Source organism: Stylophora pistillata, chromosome 2 (genome assembly GCF_964205215.1).
Source record: "Stylophora pistillata chromosome 2, jaStyPist1.2, whole genome shotgun sequence".
In the NCBI taxonomy this organism is placed as follows: Eukaryota; Metazoa; Cnidaria; class Anthozoa; order Scleractinia; family Pocilloporidae; genus Stylophora; species Stylophora pistillata.
In genome coordinates, this window is record NC_142520.1 from 50,468,539 (window position 1) to 50,488,226 (window position 19,688).

Here is a 19,688-nt window from a genome sequence, read left to right on the forward strand (position 1 = left end):
TCCAATTCATAATTGCTGTGTTTGGGAAGAAAAACTGCGAAAGGCTACGTAACAGTAATATTATCGCTAACCTGACCGCTTCACATCTATTTTATCGTTAAGCCTTGCGGATTTCTGAGATACTGAGCAGTAGGCCGAACTTCTGTCCTCCTCAACCATTAAAAACCTACCTCCCCCCCTCAACCAACCGTCTCAAATTCTTAATTCGCTAAGCTCTTAGTCAAAGCCCTCGTTGTGATTCATTGCTTGCGAAATTTCCACCTCTCTGGCTTAAGTTTCTTTCTGTTGTACGTCCTTACACTCGATCGTTCCCAATGGCTACGAATAACGGAGGTGAATCGCCAGATTTCTCGCAACCCTGGAAATTGAGCGACGTTGTTCTTGTCGTCGAAGAAAAAAAATTTCATGTTCACCGAGCCATGCTTGCCCTTTGGTCGCCTGTGTTTGAGAAGATGTTTACCTCAGAGTTTCAAGAAAAGGAGAAGAAGGAAATCCCTCTCCCTGACAAAAAAGCGGTTGAGTTCAAAGAGTTCCTTCTGCATATGTATCCGTCGGGCAAAGAGAGAGCAGTAACGGAAGAAAACTGCTGCTATCTGCTAAAGCTTGCTCACGAGTATCAAATGACAGCCATTGTGGAGAGATGCGAAGATTTCATGGTCGGTGCGGTTAAAGCAAAGCCGAATAATAGCATCCTGGAATATTTGGTAACTGCGCAAACATACAAGCTAAAAAATTTGAAATTGGCCAGTGTTAAACGATCACACAGTCTTTGTTTAGGTGAGCTGAAAAGCAACAAGACGTACGAGCAAATCGAGCGGGAGAATCTTAAAGAAATCATGGAGGGAATTATAGAGCGATTGGAAAGAGAATTAAATCAGTCCCAGTCGGTCTCTGCGACTCGGGAGATTACAATTGACAAAATGAAAGGAATTCACATCTCGGTGAGAGATGATGGCTTACTTCGCGTGGGAAATATTGCTAGATCGCTCGTTAGACATGCATGTGGTGCTAATAAAGGCATTTATTCGTTAATAAACTGTTCCGACACTGAAAGCTGTCTTGAAGCTTTGGCTAATGACCATCTTACAATGAGTCGCAAATGTACAGGCCTAAGTGAAACGGTTAGTGACCTTAGAAAGCTGAAATATTCTCTCGAAGCTCTTAATAGTGATATTGCACTTGAAGCTCATTCACAGTGTTCGAAACAGAAAGGCGAAAAAGCAAGCCGTGCTAGACTCTTTTAGCTATGTGGTCACGTGGTTTGAAATGGGTAAACAAGAATTCGAAATGGCTGCTTAAGTATATGCTGCAGACAACATCTTATGGACGAAATTCCATCTTCTCTCGCCCAAATTTTCATAGGCATGGATAAATCAGCACTCAAATGACTTAAGTAATGTAGAAATCGGTGACAATCGAAATGGAGCCTTTAACTGAGATTATAAACAACCTCAATCTGGAAAAACAAACTTGTGAGCACACGATCTTTCAAGATCGCAAAAATACAGGAAACGGGCACAAAAGAGAGGCAAATGTGTTGCAAAGAGAACGTTTTGGCGACTTTGTGACTTGAGATCAGAATGGAGCTATATTTATTTCGAAAACTGTTTAATGTTTTTTTCTTTTTTTTTGTTTGGCGATAATTGTTACGCTCTGGTCATATGATCGACAGCCGGTCAAGGGGTCAAGGTCATCAAACGACTGATGGCTGACACTGTTCTGACTGTTGTTTTCATCTTTAAAAGCTACTCAACGGCCATCCTAGATAGAAAAGAACAGAATAAAATGATCAATAGCTAGTCTTTTTTAAATCTGTACTCAATTTCAAATTAGTTTTACGAGTTCTAGGTTTCATTTCTCTTCGAACTTTCAGAATTTTCCTTTCAATAAAGGGGAACATTTTATAATTCGTTGTTATTTTCTGTGTCACTGAGGTCTTTGCCATTGTAATTGCAAATGCTAATGGGTTAAATAGAGTAAACTCTCAACTCCTCAAAAAATAAAATGAGCTTTTTCCTTCATCAATCGAGGACAATGGCTATTTCTATTTCCTTTTTTTATGCCTAGATAGGATGTTATTTTTCTCTTTCAGTTTTATGTTTGTTAGATCTACAGAAAAATAACAAATCAGAAGTAAAAAGTTGGTTTTAAAGAACTAGAATGTGCAAAAAGCTGCGAAAAACTATAAAAATTCGATTGCAGGACTTATTGTACAACTTTCTATCCAGCCTTTGAGCCTGTGACAGTTTATATGCTAGGTTCCACAATGTTTGGAACCATTGTCTTATGATTTATATAAAAATTACTCAATAAACTTAGGTCATATTCTTAGGAAAGATCGTAAACATTACAATGTTGCTATGAGCTGGGCGCCTGAAGGTAAAAGGAGAAGGGGAAGAACAAAAACCACTTGGGGACATACAATACAGAAAGGAAGGCAAGAGGCATGTTGGAGGTCGTGGGAGGAGGTGCGGACAGCAGCAACCAATCGAGAGGAGTGGAAAAGCTCTCTGGAGGCCCTCTGTGCCACGAGGCATGAAAAGGATTGATGACGATGACTCAATAAACATTTATATTTATGAGCCTGTTTCATGGCATAGCTTTACATAAACACGCCGTTTTCAAAACGTTTTGTTTGGTTTGTTGAAATCAGTCAAAAAGCCCGTATTTATCAAGAAGCCTCGCACAAACTTTTTTGCGACAAACAACTTTTAGTGGATTTAAGATGCTGCTCATTCTTGGCGGCTGTTGAAACGTTAACTAACTTGGAGAAATCGCATTTTCGCTTTATAAGTTGTGAAAATGTTCTGTCATTGTCATGCAAGAGTTCACGCTCTTATTATGGTCTGCACGACTTTTGCTACCTCTAAGCTAAGTTTATTCCCCGTGTTTCCTCCCAAATACCTGCTCTCTCGGCTCATTTTATTGGTCAACAATGGCTAATAGCTGTGGAAAAAGTTGAGCGACCCGATTTTTTTAGAGCCTTGGTAGTTTACTTGACGTAATTAGTTTGGTGTTGGAAGATAAAAAATTCCACGTCCATCGCTATGTTCCTGCACAATGGTTCCCTGTGTTCAAGAAGATGTTCTCGTCGGAGTAGAGAGAAGAACTCGCGAGAGATTCCTCTTCCAGGTAAGAAGTATGAGTGACTGAATGGGAAATTATTGGTTCACGGACGCTACTAACGGACTAAGCAAAGCGTTATGACCGACGATAATCAGACATTTTACCGTACGGCCCGAAAAAACTCAGTCAGCTGAGGAATTTATAATGTGACCTTTAATTCCCAACGATTCTTATGCTAGGCCGTTTGCACTTGACTTAATTAGGCACGCGCTAGACAATGGTAAAAAGATTCTACTTCCATTAAACTTTCCTTAGTCGTCCCTTGGTGGAACTAGCAATATTCAGAAAAATTTAATGGCTTTCGCTAAAATAAAAACTCCATTAAAATCATAAGATTGCAAAGTTAATAAATGAGATTGTCTTACACAACCATTAATTGTAGGTGTAAGATAAAAAGTAATTCCTTGGGTCATATTTGGTTCCTTAAATTTTGTGATTCAGCGTCAATCGAAAAGGTTCCATCTATTCCCTTTCTTTAACACGAGGAGGAAATGAGTGTCAGTGAGCTCTGCGTCCAAGGATTTTAGGCATGAATAAAAAGGGAGGAATGAAACATAAGTTGGGACTGACTGTGGCAATCAAGATGGCAGCAAGAATGTTTGTTTGCTCTGGCTTATTGGAGAGGTTTTGTTGTTTTCATTGTGCAGTTTAAATTGATTATTCTGTTTTTGTGTGTGTGTGTGTGTGTGTGTGTGTGTGTGTGTGTGTGTGTGTCTTAGATCTTTGTCATATCGAATACATGTATCGTGCAACGAAAGATAATATCAATAGCAAAAGAATGATATTTAATACCGAAAATGTGCAGTAAGCTGCAAGGAAAACTTAAAATTTAATTTAAGTAATCAGTTATTGCACGGCTTATTGCCCTGCCGTTGTGACAAGCTATTGCATTCAATTCGACAACGTTTGGAACCTTCGTAGTATAAATCATATTTACATAACTTAATAAATACAAATATCTTAGCCTGTTGCATGGCATAGCTTTCTGTAAAAAATATTAAATTATTTGAAAGTCGACTGTTTTATTCCATTTTCACTCCATAAGTAGCGGGTCATGACTAAAACACAAAGTTACCCTACCTCTCATGAATTTTTCATATTTTGTTTGGTTTGATTACGTTTTCTAGACTTTCGCCCTAATGTCAACAAAAGTATTCTGGTAGTAGTCTGTTTTAACAACCTGTAAAGCTGTAGATTCCTAATGAAGGTTCTCAGCTTCTAAACCGATTTCCCGATATTACTCGAGAAGATATCATCTAAGTGAGCTAGGTTCATATCCCTAGTGATTTTAAACATTACAAGAACTATTTGTTTGTTTGCTTGTTTTTTTCTACTCTCCTTGAGATTGGACCTGTCAGGTTTTGCTCAATAATTCCTTGGTAGGTAATTGAGAGGCGATGGACACCTATGTTACACGTGCAGCAGGATTTTGCCAACTTTGAAGTTTGTCAGTAGGGCGGTCACTGATGTCATTCTTTACAAAGCTACAGTAATCAAAGTATGGCTTATCAGCTTTAGAAGCTTATCAGCTTTATGGCTTTTCAGCTTAGAAGTAAGAACATAAAGCCGAGTTCTATTTTTAGCCCCTGTACCAGATGATATTTTCTTAAGAAACCACCAACATAGCGTTCCACGTCAGAAATTCAACGATTTCTAGGCCGAGACAGTTGCTATTGCCTACAATTTTGTAGATATTGCAAATTAATATTTACATTATGTTGCAGCTCAAGGATGCTGCAAGTAGTAACAGTCATATCAATATCATCTGTTTACATTCTTGAGGTAGAATAGTCAGTTTTGGTAAATACCACACAAGTCAAGAGTGTTTTTCGCGCGCGCTGATAGGCTAGTTCGGAAGTGAATTGCCAAGTACAAAATAATTCAGAACCAAGCAGCAAGACAAACTCACGCGTTTAAAATTTAAATTGACCATTTTTCGGTATTTTGAAAGAAATAAACTTTTCTCTTGGTATCTGCGTGGTATATAAGGAAAAAATTATTCACGTCTGTCAATGACGGTGAAAGTGGTGGATATTTACCCGCCGCTCGGTAAAATATCCACCACTATTCACCCTACTTCGGTGAATAGTTGTTAACAGGAGCCTCCTGTTGTTAAATATACTGTTAAACAAAAGTGGCTCAAGCATTGACCCTTCTGCCTGAGGAACACTGTATCAGTTAGGTGGCCTTTTTGGAAGAGTAATCCGCACGATCTGAAATCTATTTTACAAATAGGACTGCCTTCACGGTATGAAGTTTTCACCATTTTGGGCATGGTCACTGGTGGTATACCGTTTCAAAGGCTTTTTTAAGATCTAAAAAGATGGATGGATGAAAGAATGGATAAATGGATGAATGGATAGATGGATGAATGGATAGATGGATGGTTGAATGACGCAAGAGAAACGTAAACAGTTACGCAGGCGATCGAAGGGAGAGTAAGAATTTTGGAGTAGAATCCTCATCCACGCCCTCATCAAAATGTTTTTGGAAAGTGCCGCTCTTTCCCTCGCCTTCACCGAGTGAGGGTTTGGAACAGAGAGCTCAATCCCATTGTCTGTTACCCGATCAAGGATGTGATGCAGTCAAGTAGGACACTCCCAGTAATGCATGTAGCAATACATCGTTGCTTCTCCAGTACTAAGTGTTCCATCACACAGACAGTCATACTTCCTTTGACCTGACACAATGGTGGATTCTAGTTGGAAAGTTTTGGCGTCATTTGTGTCACAGTGCACACTGATGACTCTTGTGCCCTAACAAACAAACAAACAGACGGAAATAAATAAATGGCATTACCACGGCATTAAGTTGCTTTCGAAGAGTTTCATTTACCAGTCGCAAGTTCCGTTGATAACTTGGTCGGTTGGTTCATTAGCATGCCAGTCAGTCAGTCGGTCGGTCCATAAGTCAGATGCATGGACCATCGTTCCTCCTGTTGGTCAGTTCGTCAGTCGTTCAGCGGCAGGAGAGTCAGAAAAAGAGTCGGGCAGTTAGAAAGTCAATTAGTCAGACAATAAAACAGATAGACGTTCACTTGTCTGTTTGTCAGATAGTCAATCAGTTTGTTTGTCAGCCATTTAGTCAGTTCGTCATTCAGTATGTCTTTCAGAAAGATAGTCAGACTATATCTGTCAGTCAAAAAGTCAATCTGTCTCACTGACCGCGAGTCTGCAGTCATTTAGTCGGTCAGACAGACATTCAACAGCCTTTAAGTAAATAAAACATATAAAAGAACGTCACTCGTACTTTTTTCTCAGTTATAGATATCGATTGCCTGGCGTATGAACTGCTAACAAATCCTTTCGAACTGAGTTTCTTATAGAGACAAAGAGTTAGATTGACTCCAGGACCTGGCAATCCCGGCGGTCCTGCTGGTCCGGGACCACCCACTCGGCCCTGGGAACCGTTATATCCCGGCAATCCCCTGGGTGGGACAATCTTGGACATGTTGATCACCTGTTTCAGAGAAATGGATCAGTTAAACCATAAAAATCCTATTTTTAAGAGGCTCGTGATATCTAAACTCCATATGATAAGATAATTGAGTTTCTAAAATAATGTTGCTGCTTTGTTCTGTGATTGATCTGGAAGCAATTAGATAGAGAAACTTAGTTATGACTTTGCAAAGAAATGATGTTCCTGGAGAAGTGAACATGTTCAGAAAAGAAGTACATTTGCAACCATTTGAATACAATTATACGCATAAACGTGCGCAGAAAAGGGCCAAGATAGCTTTGACCCGACCGACCCGATTGCGACATGTCTTGGTTTTATTTTTTCATTCTTTTCGTTTTGTTAATTTGGTTTACTCTTCATGGAACTCTCTCAAGGTTATCCTGGCTTACATGAGCACTTCTCGTTGTGTATCAGTTATGGACGACGACATTTTGGAAGGTCGTAACGCAACTAACCTTTTTTTTGACATCCAGGAGTTCATTTTCTGACGAATTTAATTTTCCCCACAAACCGGATAAATCTCCTTGCTGTAAAGAGCTTATGTTGAGGTAAGAAATCGCTCGTCTCTGTATGAATTAATGAATAAATCAATGAATGAAAAACACAAAACAATGAATCCATCAATCACCGAATTACAACAGCCCGTTTCCGAATTACCCTTGGCCTCATTTTTAAAACGAGTCCTGGTGCTCATCCTTTCATATGATTATAAGTTTTCATTCACATGCAAATTAAACTCATTTTTACAAGAATGGTTGAGCACCAGGCCTCGTTTTAAAAAGGAGGCCAAGGGTAGTTCAGAAATGTGCTATTTGCACGTGGTTGACAGAATTTCTTAGCGGGGTACTTACGTTGTGTAAGACATGCTGTCGAGTCCTCTCATACTCTTCCCTCAACCTTTTCACGGATTCAAGCAGATGCCTTCTCTCCTGAGAAAATGATGATAGATATATTACCATTTGAATACATCATGAGGAGGAATCATAACTAAGGGAACGGTCAGTATCGATGGAGGTCATTATTTATCACCTGGATGGGGGTGGGGGGAAGGGGGGTGACTGGAGGATTCTGGTTGTATCACGATAACATTTAACTGATCCTCCTATAAGGCTCTGTTACACTCTCACGACCCCTCCCCCCACCCTTTTGAAAATTAATCGGCAGTCAATTTTCTATAGTCTCTCCTTAGCTCTGTTGGTGACGAATAATTCCCCTCTGTCCCCCCCTCAAAACTATGAGGTCCCCCCAAAAAATTCTCCTGCCACCATCATAATCATTATTCGTAATATAAACAGAAAATCGCATGTCGACTTGTTGATACGAATTCACCATCTTACGCTGAGATTTCATTTGTACGAGACTAATGATCAGTTTCATCTATGAGTGATCCTTTATATTCTTCGTGCCGCTATTAAGGCCTGAATCCTGACCATATTGCCTAAAAAATTGAATTTCCTTACCGAGTTTAAATCATTGATAACCTCCTGAAGGAAGGTAAAGTTTTTTTTCAAGTTTTCTATGCTCGAAATATTTGTGCGCAGCTCTTTTACATTTTCTGAGGTAATTTTCCACTCTGAGCGGAACTTCTCACCTGAAAAAAAAAATGATAGTGCGTAAGAAGGACGATCTTAGAAAGAAAAAGTTGACAACTAGCGCAAAATAAAAATGCTAAGTTTTAGCTGTGAAATGTTCAGCAGGCAACCGTGGACGATACTCCTACTCTTGTACGTTGGATCAGCGATGATCTGATCGGCCCAAAATAACGAAAATGAAATATAAATATAGAGGCAAGACCGATACAACGTAGATAAGTAAATTTTAAGACGGAGCACTATATTTCGGCTGGCCAAACCAGCCTTCTTCAGGTGCAGTGGGAATTAACAGAGAATTGGGTGCTTTGCACATCTAGGTATATCGTAACGCTGTTTGTTCCATACATGTCTGACGAGAAAATGTATCGGCTAGATAACATTAAATGGACGATATTAAAGTTCTTAGTCTTTGGTCAAGCGGTGTGCGCACTCTGATTGCGTTGCATCATGGTCGTAAAACAAAAATTGAGTCATTTGCATCTTGACGCGTTGGGGTGAACATCTCTGGTGGTAGGGAGATACGCCGTGAATATACGTGGACTGTAATGGGGATTCACTGTCTGTTGCCATTCTTTCGAAAGTTAAAACGTTTGACGGGCCTGCACGACTCCTGTCATTCATCCGTGACGATTTCCTTCTTAGGAGGCAACTGACGTTATTTAAAAAGATTCGAAACTGCAATCTGCCTACTGAAGAATCTCGACACAAATGGCAACAGTTAAACTCACAACCGATGGCGGGATGAATTATTTAAAAGTCAGTAATTATATTCCCAGACGCGAGTTATTCAACTGTGAATTGACCCTTGACATGCATGCAAACGCATATTAGAGAGACAGAGACCTTGTACTAGACGAACCTTTTCCACCTAGCGTTAATAAGGGATTTGTAAAAGGAGAAGCCCCACGCCTCCTAAGAACGAATTTGTCGCGCTCCACGTTTTGCAAAAACGTACAAATTTTCAAAATAGCCTTCGAGAATAAAGGAAACCTATTTTGAGAAACGTCCCTCTGAAGTTATTACTTCAGGAGAGAAGTATACTCTGAGACAAAGAAAATAGCGCGCGCACTGAAGAAAATATTGCCTTTTGTAACACAATCTCATCCGGCTTTGCAAAACCTCAAGAACCTACAGATGAAGAATTATAACACCTCAGAACTGACCCTTATTAAGATCTAAACTTTGAGGGTAGAAGATTTGAAAGCGCTAGCGAATGGTGGGAGACGCACAGGTCTATCAATACCTTTCAACGGTCGACTGCCTTTTGGTTTCCGGTTTTCTGACGTGTCGCCTCACGCAAGATAGAGGTTTTCATGGATCAAGTGATTCTTTTCATTGCTCTAATTAAACTGTCCTTCATTCAATGATCAAGATAGAAGATTTACCACACAACACTCGCGATTATTTAGGTTTCCTTCTTATAGGAAAGTAGATTTACAACGCGATTGATAAATTCCCTTGCAGTAGTAACGCTATGTAACGCAACACACTAAACAAAACAATGGGCCTTTTCGCTCCACAAAAGGGTCTCAAGCACTGTCACTTAAAGTGCTTAAAACATTTGTATCGTTGGGGCGCGTTTGAGTGCGTTTGGTCAGTGCTGTTGAAGAAGGATCAAAGTGGCCATACAAATCTTTTAAAGGCTTCAAACTACGACGCACAACGAATTTGACCTGCTCGAAAACCAGTCTCGAATTACATGCTAAAATACAGTGCTTGCGTTTGTCCTTGAGAACGATATAATACGTGACAAATATGCACGAAAAATACTTCTACACGTTCAGAATATATCAAATTATATTTACCTATAGTGAAAGGAAAAACAAACGACCTAACTATTACGGAATATTCAGTCAAACTCTACCCATTTCTACCGCTTTTACCGCCATATTGTAAATAACGCTACCACTATGCTTTGCAATCGGAGTGCGCACACCGCCTGGTCTTTGGTTACATGCGAAACCAGCAATTTCCTAGTTTCTCCGTCAAGTGAGTTGTAAGGAAGTGCGCACGCTGGCCCTAGAGAAGAAGCACCAGAAAAAACGAAAAACCCCCACGTGTCAAGTCTGCATCGCCTCACATGTCTACATTTATCTTTATTTACCAAATCTAAGATGGCGGCCTAATACGAAAATGTGCACTCGTGCGCCCAAAATACGCCGGCACTGCAGGCTACGAAGATTAACGTGAGCATACATCCCTCTCCACGGTACAAGACCAGCCTATCACTGAATGGTCAAGTTTGCGTAGACTCAGCGACTCAGCACAGCTTGTCCGCATAGTGAACGGGTCTGAACGTTAAAAAAAGCCACAATCATAACAATCCTTGATTAGGGATTAACTAACCCTAGTAAAACGATAAGTTTAACCCTCTTGAAAATATTTGAAAAACTGCGAAGATTAGAGTAAAAATAGTCTGGAACTTTAAACATCTAAATCACTTCCACCGACACTGTTTTTGATCTGGATTCACCGCCACACAAAAAAAAATACATTCTATTTTGACGGAGGAGAGGATTATCACGCGCTTAAAAAATCCCAGGTGGGTCGTTGAACACTGAAAGTTTTTTTTTATGTTTAGCCAAACGATTCTTCAACACAGGGACAAAACGGTAATTCATAATCCAATTTTTGTCGTCTGGCACGATGAATCTCGATGAGCTGTAAAGTCCATCTCCCATGCACTCTCGTTAGTTATTTCCCTTACTGTCTTCCATACAATTCTTATGATGTCAGTTCACAGAATTCGGCATTGAATCAACTAATAATCCCCTATTTGATCTTTTTATTTATGATTTTCACTTGTCTGCTTGATATTGCATAGATATTGCATAGATATTGTAAGAAGAAAATCTGTCGTGGTCTCTCTTGGGAGTTGATATTGTAAGGAGAAAACGTGTCGTGGTCTCTCTTGGGAGTCGAGAGGTTAGCAACTTTCCTTGTTCAAAAAACTGACCCTTCAAGTATCAAAAAAAAGGGTCTTAAAACGAAATACCTTGTCCATCATGTTTCTAAGTTAATAGCGTTATGAGAGAACACGGTGATAAGAAAAACATTGCTAGTGTAAACAAAGTCCAAACGGTGCGTAAGAACCTAAAGATGATATTCCGACAGGTAAATTTATAACTGACTTCCTGGACGTAAATCCGTTATTGACGTTATAATGCCTCTTTGGGGCTAATCTACAAAATTTCTACATTTTATATGGTTTCTAAAGCGGCAAACAATGCGGAAAAGTACTTTCCTCTGCACGATTTTCAGCTTTAGTTCTATGTCTGTGGCAAACAATGCAAACTCATTTGGTAATGTCTTTGGAGATGAAGGTTGACAAATGTTGAACGCACGTGCGCAAATCTTGTTTGTCTTCTACTTAACGGCTTTTGCGTGGGATTTTCGCGGCCGCTGTCCCAACACTCTTTAATTAAACAAGCCTTGTCACTGTTTACTGATCATAAAAAAACGGAGTCTTAATTTGTCGCTGGTAATCTGTGCTAATTTTGTTCATTGTGTTGAAATCCTCGATTTGTCTTTTATTAGCATTACCTCTGTGAAACTTTGCTATCATCTCGATGTTTCTGTTTTTGTTACATCTTTTGATTTCTTAGTTATGGTTTGGCATGGTCAAAATCATCGACGCGAAATAGTTTCTTGTAAATCTTTTCATACAAATCACCAAGGCTTCTATACTTTCACTTACAGCAGGTTGTAAATTACAAACACATTTCCTCCTGAGTGTGCCCCTGTTACATTCTAAGACGGCGGAGCTTCTTTGGTCTGACTAAGTTTAGATATGAAAGGACGTTGTTCTCCTATCGCTGCCTGGGTAACCTCAAACACGCTCAGGAATTTATAAAACGAATTTTCTTCATTACAGATTCACCGGGCGTTCATCGAAATCTATACAGCCTGTCTATCGGCACCACAAAGGGTAGCGCTCTATGGGACAACCTGTCTAACGGAAATGCGCGAAAAAACATTACTCTTGTGGCTATGCTTTTTAAGAGAAAAAAAGGAGGATTTTTCATGTTTTGAATTATTTTCCGTCATCGATGTTTTTTTTTTCTGTTTGTTTCTTTGCATTGTTGCTTCGTGACAAAAAAAAAAAGGCTGGATGTGAAGGAGACATTCCGTCTGATGGCTATCTCATGTCGCGCATAGCCAACGTGGTTTGCTTCTGATACCTCGAGTTAAAGAAAATTTACTTAGACAAGGACGACACAGTTAAAGAGGACAGTAATTCCCTATGTCAAAACCACAAGTGACATTGGATGAGCGTCAAAATGGGATATACGTTGTTCCATTTCCTTTCGGTGTTCTTCAAGGCACGTTCAGTGTCCCACATGCGACGATCTTGAGAACCAAAAACTTCTTGGGTGTTTTGTACTGTTTCCGTTCGACCAAGAATGGGCTTTCAATCCTTTTTTGTTTTCTTTTTTAACTTACTAGTCTTTTGATCGTTATGAACTATAAAATCAGTTTAGTTTTTTTATCGTGATCATTTTGGGTTTTTCCGTGTCCCTAAAGCTCATTTACCTTTCCAGCAAAGAATCAGCGGCAAATAACTTAAACCAATTCATGCGACTGCTTTCAAAATTTGACATTAGAAAAATAAATTCTGATCCAGTTGCCGCTGTAATCAAGTATAAAGACGATGATTATATTTATTTTAAGGATTTTTAATTTACAGTCTTGTGTATAGCATATCACCTAAACATAATTCTAGGTTCATAATTAATTTTTAGTACTTATTTTATATTTCTAAATACACGACCCCACCAGCTCTGCTGAATACTCCACCGTGTTTAAATAAAGTGTTCACTCACACTTACCTTCCGCGATCGAATCATTGTCGCAGCCGTTAGATCCTTTTCCAGTTTTATTCTCAAAAATCAACTTATAGCACAGGTAACTTGTTACACCAAGGCATAGGACTGTTAAGACCAATAACAGAATAATCAAAGCCACCAGACATCGCATTCGTCCTGAAGAAGATTGAGGTAGTCTATCATCTCTTTGATGCCGACGGCTGACGCTCCTCGTGTTCTCAACATGTGGTTTCTTGGGAGGACGATTTTTAAACACGCTGCTGTCGGCTGTGAAGGGAGCTCTATCTAAGCTGTTGAACGCCGGGTTTTCGTAAATACGGACTTCATCGTAATGAGTGTTAGTTGGAGGCCCAGAATAATCATTTTCGAGTCGTATTCGTCTTTCCATCGTTTTCTGCTCACGGCAATCACCTTATGGCCTCTGTTTTGTTTGGGTGCGTCTTTATCGAGGCATGACAGCTATTTCCTTTGAAGTTGTTTTACAATCTGTTACTTGATCACCGGAAATTGTTGAGGTTTATATTTAGGGGCTGTCGGTGGGAAACAAGAATCACGCGATTGACTTTTCACGCAAGTTTTGCGCAAGAAGTAAAAAGGAGGAAGAACAAATATTTTCTCACACTGCGTCTCCTTTTTTCTTGCTTTTATTTCTTTTTTGTTTGAGTCATTCAATGATTAAATGGAAGGAATGTTCCAGTCTTGCATTTGATCAAGAAATCACAATGGAAGCCCGGGAATGTAATTTTAAAATTAAAATAAGTTCTCAGATTTTAGTTCGCCTCTGGAGGTTCTTAGACGTAATTCCGCAAGTTTTTAAATCCGAGGAATCCCTAAATCCTTATGAGACAAGATGGTTAAAACCAAGGAAACTGTGCCAAAGTGAGATTGCTATAGTTCTTCTGGTTAAAAGTTCCAGATGGGCCCTAGGAGAAGCTGTCGGGAAACCTTTTGCGGGCATGTTGTGGGTGTAACACAAGGAATGACGAAGGTGTGTGGAAGGGAAATATCAGATGAATGACTGGAGGGTCTGTTCAGTCTCATTAGACCTCGTCTTCAGATTATTGACCTCGATATCGGCCACTCAGTATCCTAACTACATATCTGTTCGAAGTAGATTTGTCTGTCAGGATACTTAGATTCTCCCCCTCCTTCCCACACGAGGCGGGAATCCTTACGGAAGCAAAACATCCTTCGCAACTGATACTCGCCGAGCATGACACGAGCCCCCTCTCAAAGGTGATGAGTGAAAAGCAACAATGCGCAGGTTATTTAGTCCATTTTTCTCGTATGTTGACCTTATTTATGTCTGATAAGGTAGTTTTAATATTTCTTACATAATTATATTATTTACTTGAAACGGTTCCACGAGCGTTAAAAGGGAATCTAGGTACTTTTGATTGACTACCTAAACGCCATGTTCTTCTGAATATTTCTCAAACGTCAGCGTTTGGCCGTGTAGCTCTGTTTCATCGACTTCCCCGGACTTCGTCTTGGGTGGAAAAAAAGTATATGCAAAAAAAAAACAAAAATTAGAAGCAATATTTAGTCGTATTGACCTCACGTTTAGTCAATAACTCTTATTGTATTCGCTCCAAACCGGAAGACATTTCTCCATGCACGGCTTTGCGGGTGGTTTGGTTTAAAGCCGGAAAAGCAACAATTTTCTATTTTTAGAAATATAAAAAAACAAACAACAACAACAACAAAAATAATAAAAACAGAACAAAACAAAAACCAAAGCAGAAGAAAAACAAAACAGAGGATGAGGCAGAACAGGAAAAGTATGAAAATAAAACAAAACTCGATTTAAGGTTCGGTTAGAGATTGGTTTCTCAGACCTTTACGCATATCCTGTGAAAACTGTCTAAGGCCATTAAAATGGGAGGATTGTATTCCATGCTATCAGTATCATTATGCCAAGGTATGCATTTGTAAAACCACAATATTTCCGCTTTTAGTCAGCTCTCGGGGGAAAGATCACCTCTACACTAGATCTAAAGGCAAATTTACTGTACCTCTAATCAAAGAATTGTATGTATGCGATTAGATTCAAAACGAACTCCCAAAATAAAGTATGCGTGGAATCATGGGTCACGGAAAAAGAGAAGATTAACAAAAATACACGCTCGCCCTGGAGCAATCGACTATTTGACAGCCACGTATTTCTGGGTGGGCGATAATATTGTTAAAACATATGAAGATCAATAATATCTTTACTTACTATATACCACACAGGTCAACAGTGCTTTTCGCGCACCTTGATTGGCTAGTTCGGAAATGATTAGCAAGTGCCATTCACCTCCGAGTAGCCGACAGAAACGACCTTTTTTTTAAAGGTTGATAGTTTCGAAAGAAACTGTTTGGGGCTGCGTCGGTAGGAGCAACGAAATAATTTGGGTATATCAACAAAGTTGAAATGGTAAATTGGCCACCGTAACGATTACGAAAGCTGAAGTTTCGAGCGTTAGCCCTTCGTCGGAGCGAAGGGCTAACGCTCGAAACGTCAGCTTTTGTAATCGTTACGTTGGCCAATTTACCATTTCAACTTTGTTGATATACCCAAATTATTTCGACCTTTTTTTTAGTTTCTATGCGGCATATACTACTAAAACGGTTCAGTATTCACCTCAGTATCAGTGGGAGTAGTGGATGATGAACTATTGCATTATGCATGTTTGATATATTTGCACTTGCATTTTGCTCTGCACTTGTCCTCAGACGAGTTAATTTGGCTTAACATTCTGCCGATTTTAATTGCGCCTGTACATCTTCATGTTTGACATGTTTACACCCGTATAAGGCTGATTTTCTTGGCGTCTGCACTATGCAGATTTAATCTGCCCTTGTATTATGCAGATTCGATTTACGCTCGCACTCTGCGAACTTGCCTTGTACCAGACATGCTCTTTGCTGATTCGATTTCGCGCTTGAATTGAAACCTCAGAATTCTTTTATATGTGATAAAACTTTCGCTGTTTAGTTATTTGCCTTGTGTATGACCCGAGTTTCAAAATAAGTACAAAATAATGCGTCTATATTCAATAAATCAGGGAATTTTCCTTCGAGTCAACCTCAGGTTTCAGATACTAATAAGCTGAATTCGGCCGGGAACACTGAAACTTAACTTTTGCTTCCCCTCCTTAGTTTCCACTCAACTCAAATTAGAGGTCGACTTGAACTTGAGTTACTATTCAAAAATAGGGAATAACGATTATACTGGTTTCCGCATCACGTGTTGTCACGAGAGTGAGACAGCGCTTTCAACAACGGTTCATCCTCTTACCCAGGCCCTTCAGATGAAACCAGTTGTGTGTTTAATAAGCAGCATGGATAAGAAGTCTAATTTGAATACAAATGATGACTCAAAAGTTCCGCATTGAGTGTGTGGAACCATCCGTCGCGCGGCACACGTTTTGAGCACTGCGACTGAACTGACACGAAATGGCTTTTATCAGACGCGACTTGAAGGTGATCTCGAACATTCAGATTGTCATCTGTGGGGTGCTTTTCATTTTGGGTCTGGTGGATGGATTGAGCGTGCGTTTCGTGTATTCCAGCTTGACTTTCACGCCTTGCTGGATAGCGGCCCTTGTAAGTAAACATCATGTTAGAAAATTTGAGTGAAAGTAAGGGTAGGTCGGTATTTAACAATTTCTTGCCTCAATATTGAGAGAGAAAATTTTTGTGTGGTGCCAAAATTGTGAAATCCTGTGGATTGTGAGTGCAGGCATTTTCCATTTATGAACTGAACAAAAACTTTTAAACTGACACAGTTCGTTGGGCAAGCAACTGGTGAGTAACATGCCATGTCAATTGGCATAGAGGACAGTGAGACTAAAGCTAAAAAAAATGACCACGCTAACTAGTGTTTGATTTGTCCCTGTGTCGACATTGTATCAAAGAGGGAATTTTATTGAGAAATTAAGGCCTCCCATTCTCTGTTATTTTTGCGCCAAAAGTAAGCTAGAACCGACTAGCCAAGGTCCAATAAGTCAAGTCCAATCTATAGTCCAAGCCGCAGATGAAACTACTTGTATTTAAAAGTGATTTATGAGGAAGTGCGCCCGTATGCCTTCAACTGTAAAAGAACTTGTCGTTAGAATTTTAGCCTGAAAAAAATACACGTGATAAAAGCGAAAAGAACGGTAGCGATATAGGATTTAATTTGGCGATCACTTCTCAAATATCGTTTCCGCGGCTTGTTTATAATTTCCGTCTTGTTAGAAAATGTCTCTTACAACACGCTACGGAAAAGTGCGGATGAACTGTTTCGATCCTCTATTAACTCACGTTAGATGAGTTTAAACAAAAAAGAAAAAAAAAACAAACAAACAAAAAAAAGGTCGAACTTTCAAACTTGAAGGCAATTAAAACTTCGACCACTTCTTCGCTCATACGATATTTCAGCGAGCAAGTGTAATGCATGGTTTCTTCACAGAACAAATTGTCCTGATGATATTTCAGATCTAAGTACTTAAACTCAATATAATTCGTCGAAAACTGGCCCAAAATGACATGCTTAAAAAAAATTTGATGCTGACTCATTGTGTTTGTGGTAACAGTGTTGTTTTCGCAACGAATGTAATTACTCAATATTTATGAAATGTTTTAAATTTACATTACGTCATGGAGGCGATATCGGTGTACCTAAACAACAGTTCACTGACCACACAGGTTTAACCAAGCGAAAAGAAAAACTTAAAAAAAAAATCGGTTCACGAACTCGGGAGTCCGATAAACAAACATGTCAAGTGGGTTAGGCCAGCCAGATTGACAGAAAGTGTAGTCTATTGCTTTTTATTAATGACAGGCTCGGTTCAGAAATCGGCAAAATGGAGTTTATCTGATGATGATAATGTTATGCCTTAACGATTACATAGATGTTTAGTAAAGCAAGGCGCGCATGTCAGTGCTTTTTTGGCATAAAAAATTAGCATTCTAAAATGATACTTTTCTCATGCCCTACTTTTTCTCCTTTAAGGTGTTGGCCGCTGGTATCATGGGCGTGACTTTAAGCAGCATGCAGAGACCTTCCTTACTTCTGGTACGAAATACGAACTACTTTATTTACGCATCATAAGGCCACCATTCATTCTCCACAAGGTGGAATGTACGTTAAATAATTCCCGTTAAATACACTGTATAGACCAGATACATTTACCTCGTATACATAAGAGAGGAGATACCAATTTTTCATGTGATGCCTTCGTTTTTTATATCAAATTTTTCCCTGGTTCTTTGCAGATGAATATCTTGCAGTCCGTGAGCATAGCCTGTGCTACAATATCAGCCATAACCGTGTACCATTACTTGGTCGCAGTGTCCAGCTTGATGGTTTTGGGTTATACTTCAACGCTGAGCAGGGGTTTCCATAATAAAGATCCCTATTTCTTTGACTCGGACCAGCTGGATGACATAAACTTTACTAAAAAGCAAACCTCCATGGTGGTTATTTCCTCTCTGATCATCATATGTTCCATTCTCGAGATTATTCTTGCAATGGCAGCCATCAGGAGTAGTAAAATAGGCGGTCAGATCTCTCAGGAACAGCAAGTAAGAGAACTTGGTTCTAACAAACCAGATTTTTTTCCGTGATGACCTTAAATCAGTGTGGTAGACAATCAGTTAGTCAGTCAGTCCATCCGTCCGTTAGCTAATTGGAAAGAAAGCTCGTCAAATCTTTTTGTCTGAGAAAAGTCATTAACTTAGTCAATCATTTTATCAACCTGTTTGTTAACACGCCATAAACAGACCGATTTGGAGACGTTTTATTGCCAAATTGCTGCCACTACACGATGTATAAACAATGTTTAACAAATGTTCAGTGAGGTAGAAGTGAAAAGTGGTGGATATTTACCGAGCTACGAAGCGACGCCGAATAACTATTTAAGTTTATACCTCACAGAAACAAAAAAATTAGCTTATCTTTGTCAGTACACCGAAGAATGGTCGGAGGTCCGATGTTGTCTCTTCGGCTGCTCAAAGATGAAAAGTATTTGCTATTCACTTCCTAACCAACCAATCAGTGCGCACGATTTTCATCTGATCACTGGACATTCCTCAATTTTAACTAATGCATATTGGACCACGAAACGCGTTTAGACAAATCGTGCAAAACGAAACATCTGATGGATAATAATTTTTTGAATTTACCAAGGTCATAAAACACATCATATTACTTATTTTCAGGTAGGTGTTTCGTATGGCCAACTAGAAGCTGGTCAGTCGCCGGTGCAATTGCAAGGGCAGCCGACTTTTGCAGCTCAACCAATGGCGGCTTTTCCAGAATCAGGCGCTCGCCCGGTGTACACCATGAATCAGTAAATACTGTGAACGCTCTTCATTGGCCAAGAGTGAGGGAAGGGGAAGAGGAGGGGGGGGGGACGGTAGGCTTATTAGATAAGGGAAGGGAGGGGAGAGACATAGGTTAGTAAAATTCCTCCCTATTCTCTACAATGAATTCAAAACCCTCAACAAAAACGATAAACTTCATTACCGTTCTAGAGCTAAGAGAAGCACAAAAAAATATGTCTTTAACGTAGATCTTGGCCTTGGCTTTGTTTTCTTTTTTAATGGACCTGTAATCGTCACTGGAACGAGTCTATAGAAAAATAAAATAGAATAAAGTTACTTACTTCGTGTACTGTTTACTTTTCTAACACTAACTCTGCACAAAATAAGGTTT

At 39.5% G+C, this 19,688-nt stretch overlaps 3 protein-coding genes across 4 annotated transcripts; 2 read left to right on the plus strand and 1 right to left on the minus strand.

The window, feature by feature from the left end:
• Positions 1–227: 227 nt before the first annotated feature.
• Positions 228–2,609, plus strand: LOC111337929 (BTB and MATH domain-containing protein 36-like). The gene has a single exon (XM_022944319.2). It carries the CDS (start codon positions 315–317, stop codon positions 1,242–1,244), a length of 930 nt encoding a protein of 309 aa, XP_022800054.2. The 5' UTR covers positions 228–314; the 3' UTR covers positions 1,245–2,609.
• Positions 2,610–3,890: 1,281 nt separating this feature from the next.
• On the minus strand, positions 3,891–13,503 carry LOC111337930 (uncharacterized). Its single transcript, XM_022944320.2, has 6 exons — positions 13,007–13,503; positions 8,046–8,176; positions 7,437–7,514; positions 7,041–7,151; positions 6,376–6,585; positions 3,891–5,882 (listed from the first exon to the last, which is right to left on the minus strand). Exons 1-6 carry the CDS (start codon positions 13,389–13,391, stop codon positions 5,712–5,714), a joined length of 1,086 nt encoding a protein of 361 aa, XP_022800055.2. The 5' UTR covers positions 13,392–13,503; the 3' UTR covers positions 3,891–5,711.
• A 401-nt stretch (positions 13,504–13,904) lies between these two features.
• LOC111337927 (uncharacterized) lies at positions 13,905–19,633 on the plus strand. Of its 2 annotated transcripts, none has more exons than XM_022944317.2 (4): positions 13,905–13,991; positions 17,985–18,047; positions 18,248–18,556; positions 19,193–19,633. In XM_022944317.2, exons 1-4 carry the CDS (start codon positions 13,920–13,922, stop codon positions 19,325–19,327), a joined length of 579 nt encoding a protein of 192 aa, XP_022800052.1. In that variant the 5' UTR covers positions 13,905–13,919; the 3' UTR covers positions 19,328–19,633. The 2 variants fall into 2 exon arrangements, with proteins under 2 accessions (XP_022800052.1, XP_022800050.1); XM_022944315.2 differs by lacking the exon at positions 13,905–13,991 and adding an exon at positions 16,359–16,594.
• Positions 19,634–19,688: the final 55 nt, after the last annotated feature.

Coding starts and splice junctions, on each gene's coding strand:
- LOC111337929 (XM_022944319.2), top strand. CDS start 315: ATGGCTACGAATAACGGAGGTGAATCGCCAGATTTCTCGCAACCCTGG.
- LOC111337930 (XM_022944320.2), bottom strand. CDS start 13,391: ATGGAAAGACGAATACGACTCGAAAATGATTATTCTGGGCCTCCAACT. Junction 8,177..13,006: donor CAATGATTCGATCGCGGAAG/GTAAGTGTGAGT, acceptor TTTTTTTTTCAG/GTGAGAAGTTCCGCTCAGAG. Junction 7,152..7,436: donor GACAGCATGTCTTACACAAC/GTAAGTACCCCG, acceptor TAATTCATACAG/AGACGAGCGATTTCTTACCT.
- LOC111337927 (XM_022944315.2), top strand. CDS start 16,445: ATGGCTTTTATCAGACGCGACTTGAAGGTGATCTCGAACATTCAGATT. Junction 16,595..17,984: donor CTTGCTGGATAGCGGCCCTT/GTAAGTAAACAT, acceptor TTCTCCTTTAAG/GTGTTGGCCGCTGGTATCAT. Junction 18,048..18,247: donor AGAGACCTTCCTTACTTCTG/GTACGAAATACG, acceptor GGTTCTTTGCAG/ATGAATATCTTGCAGTCCGT.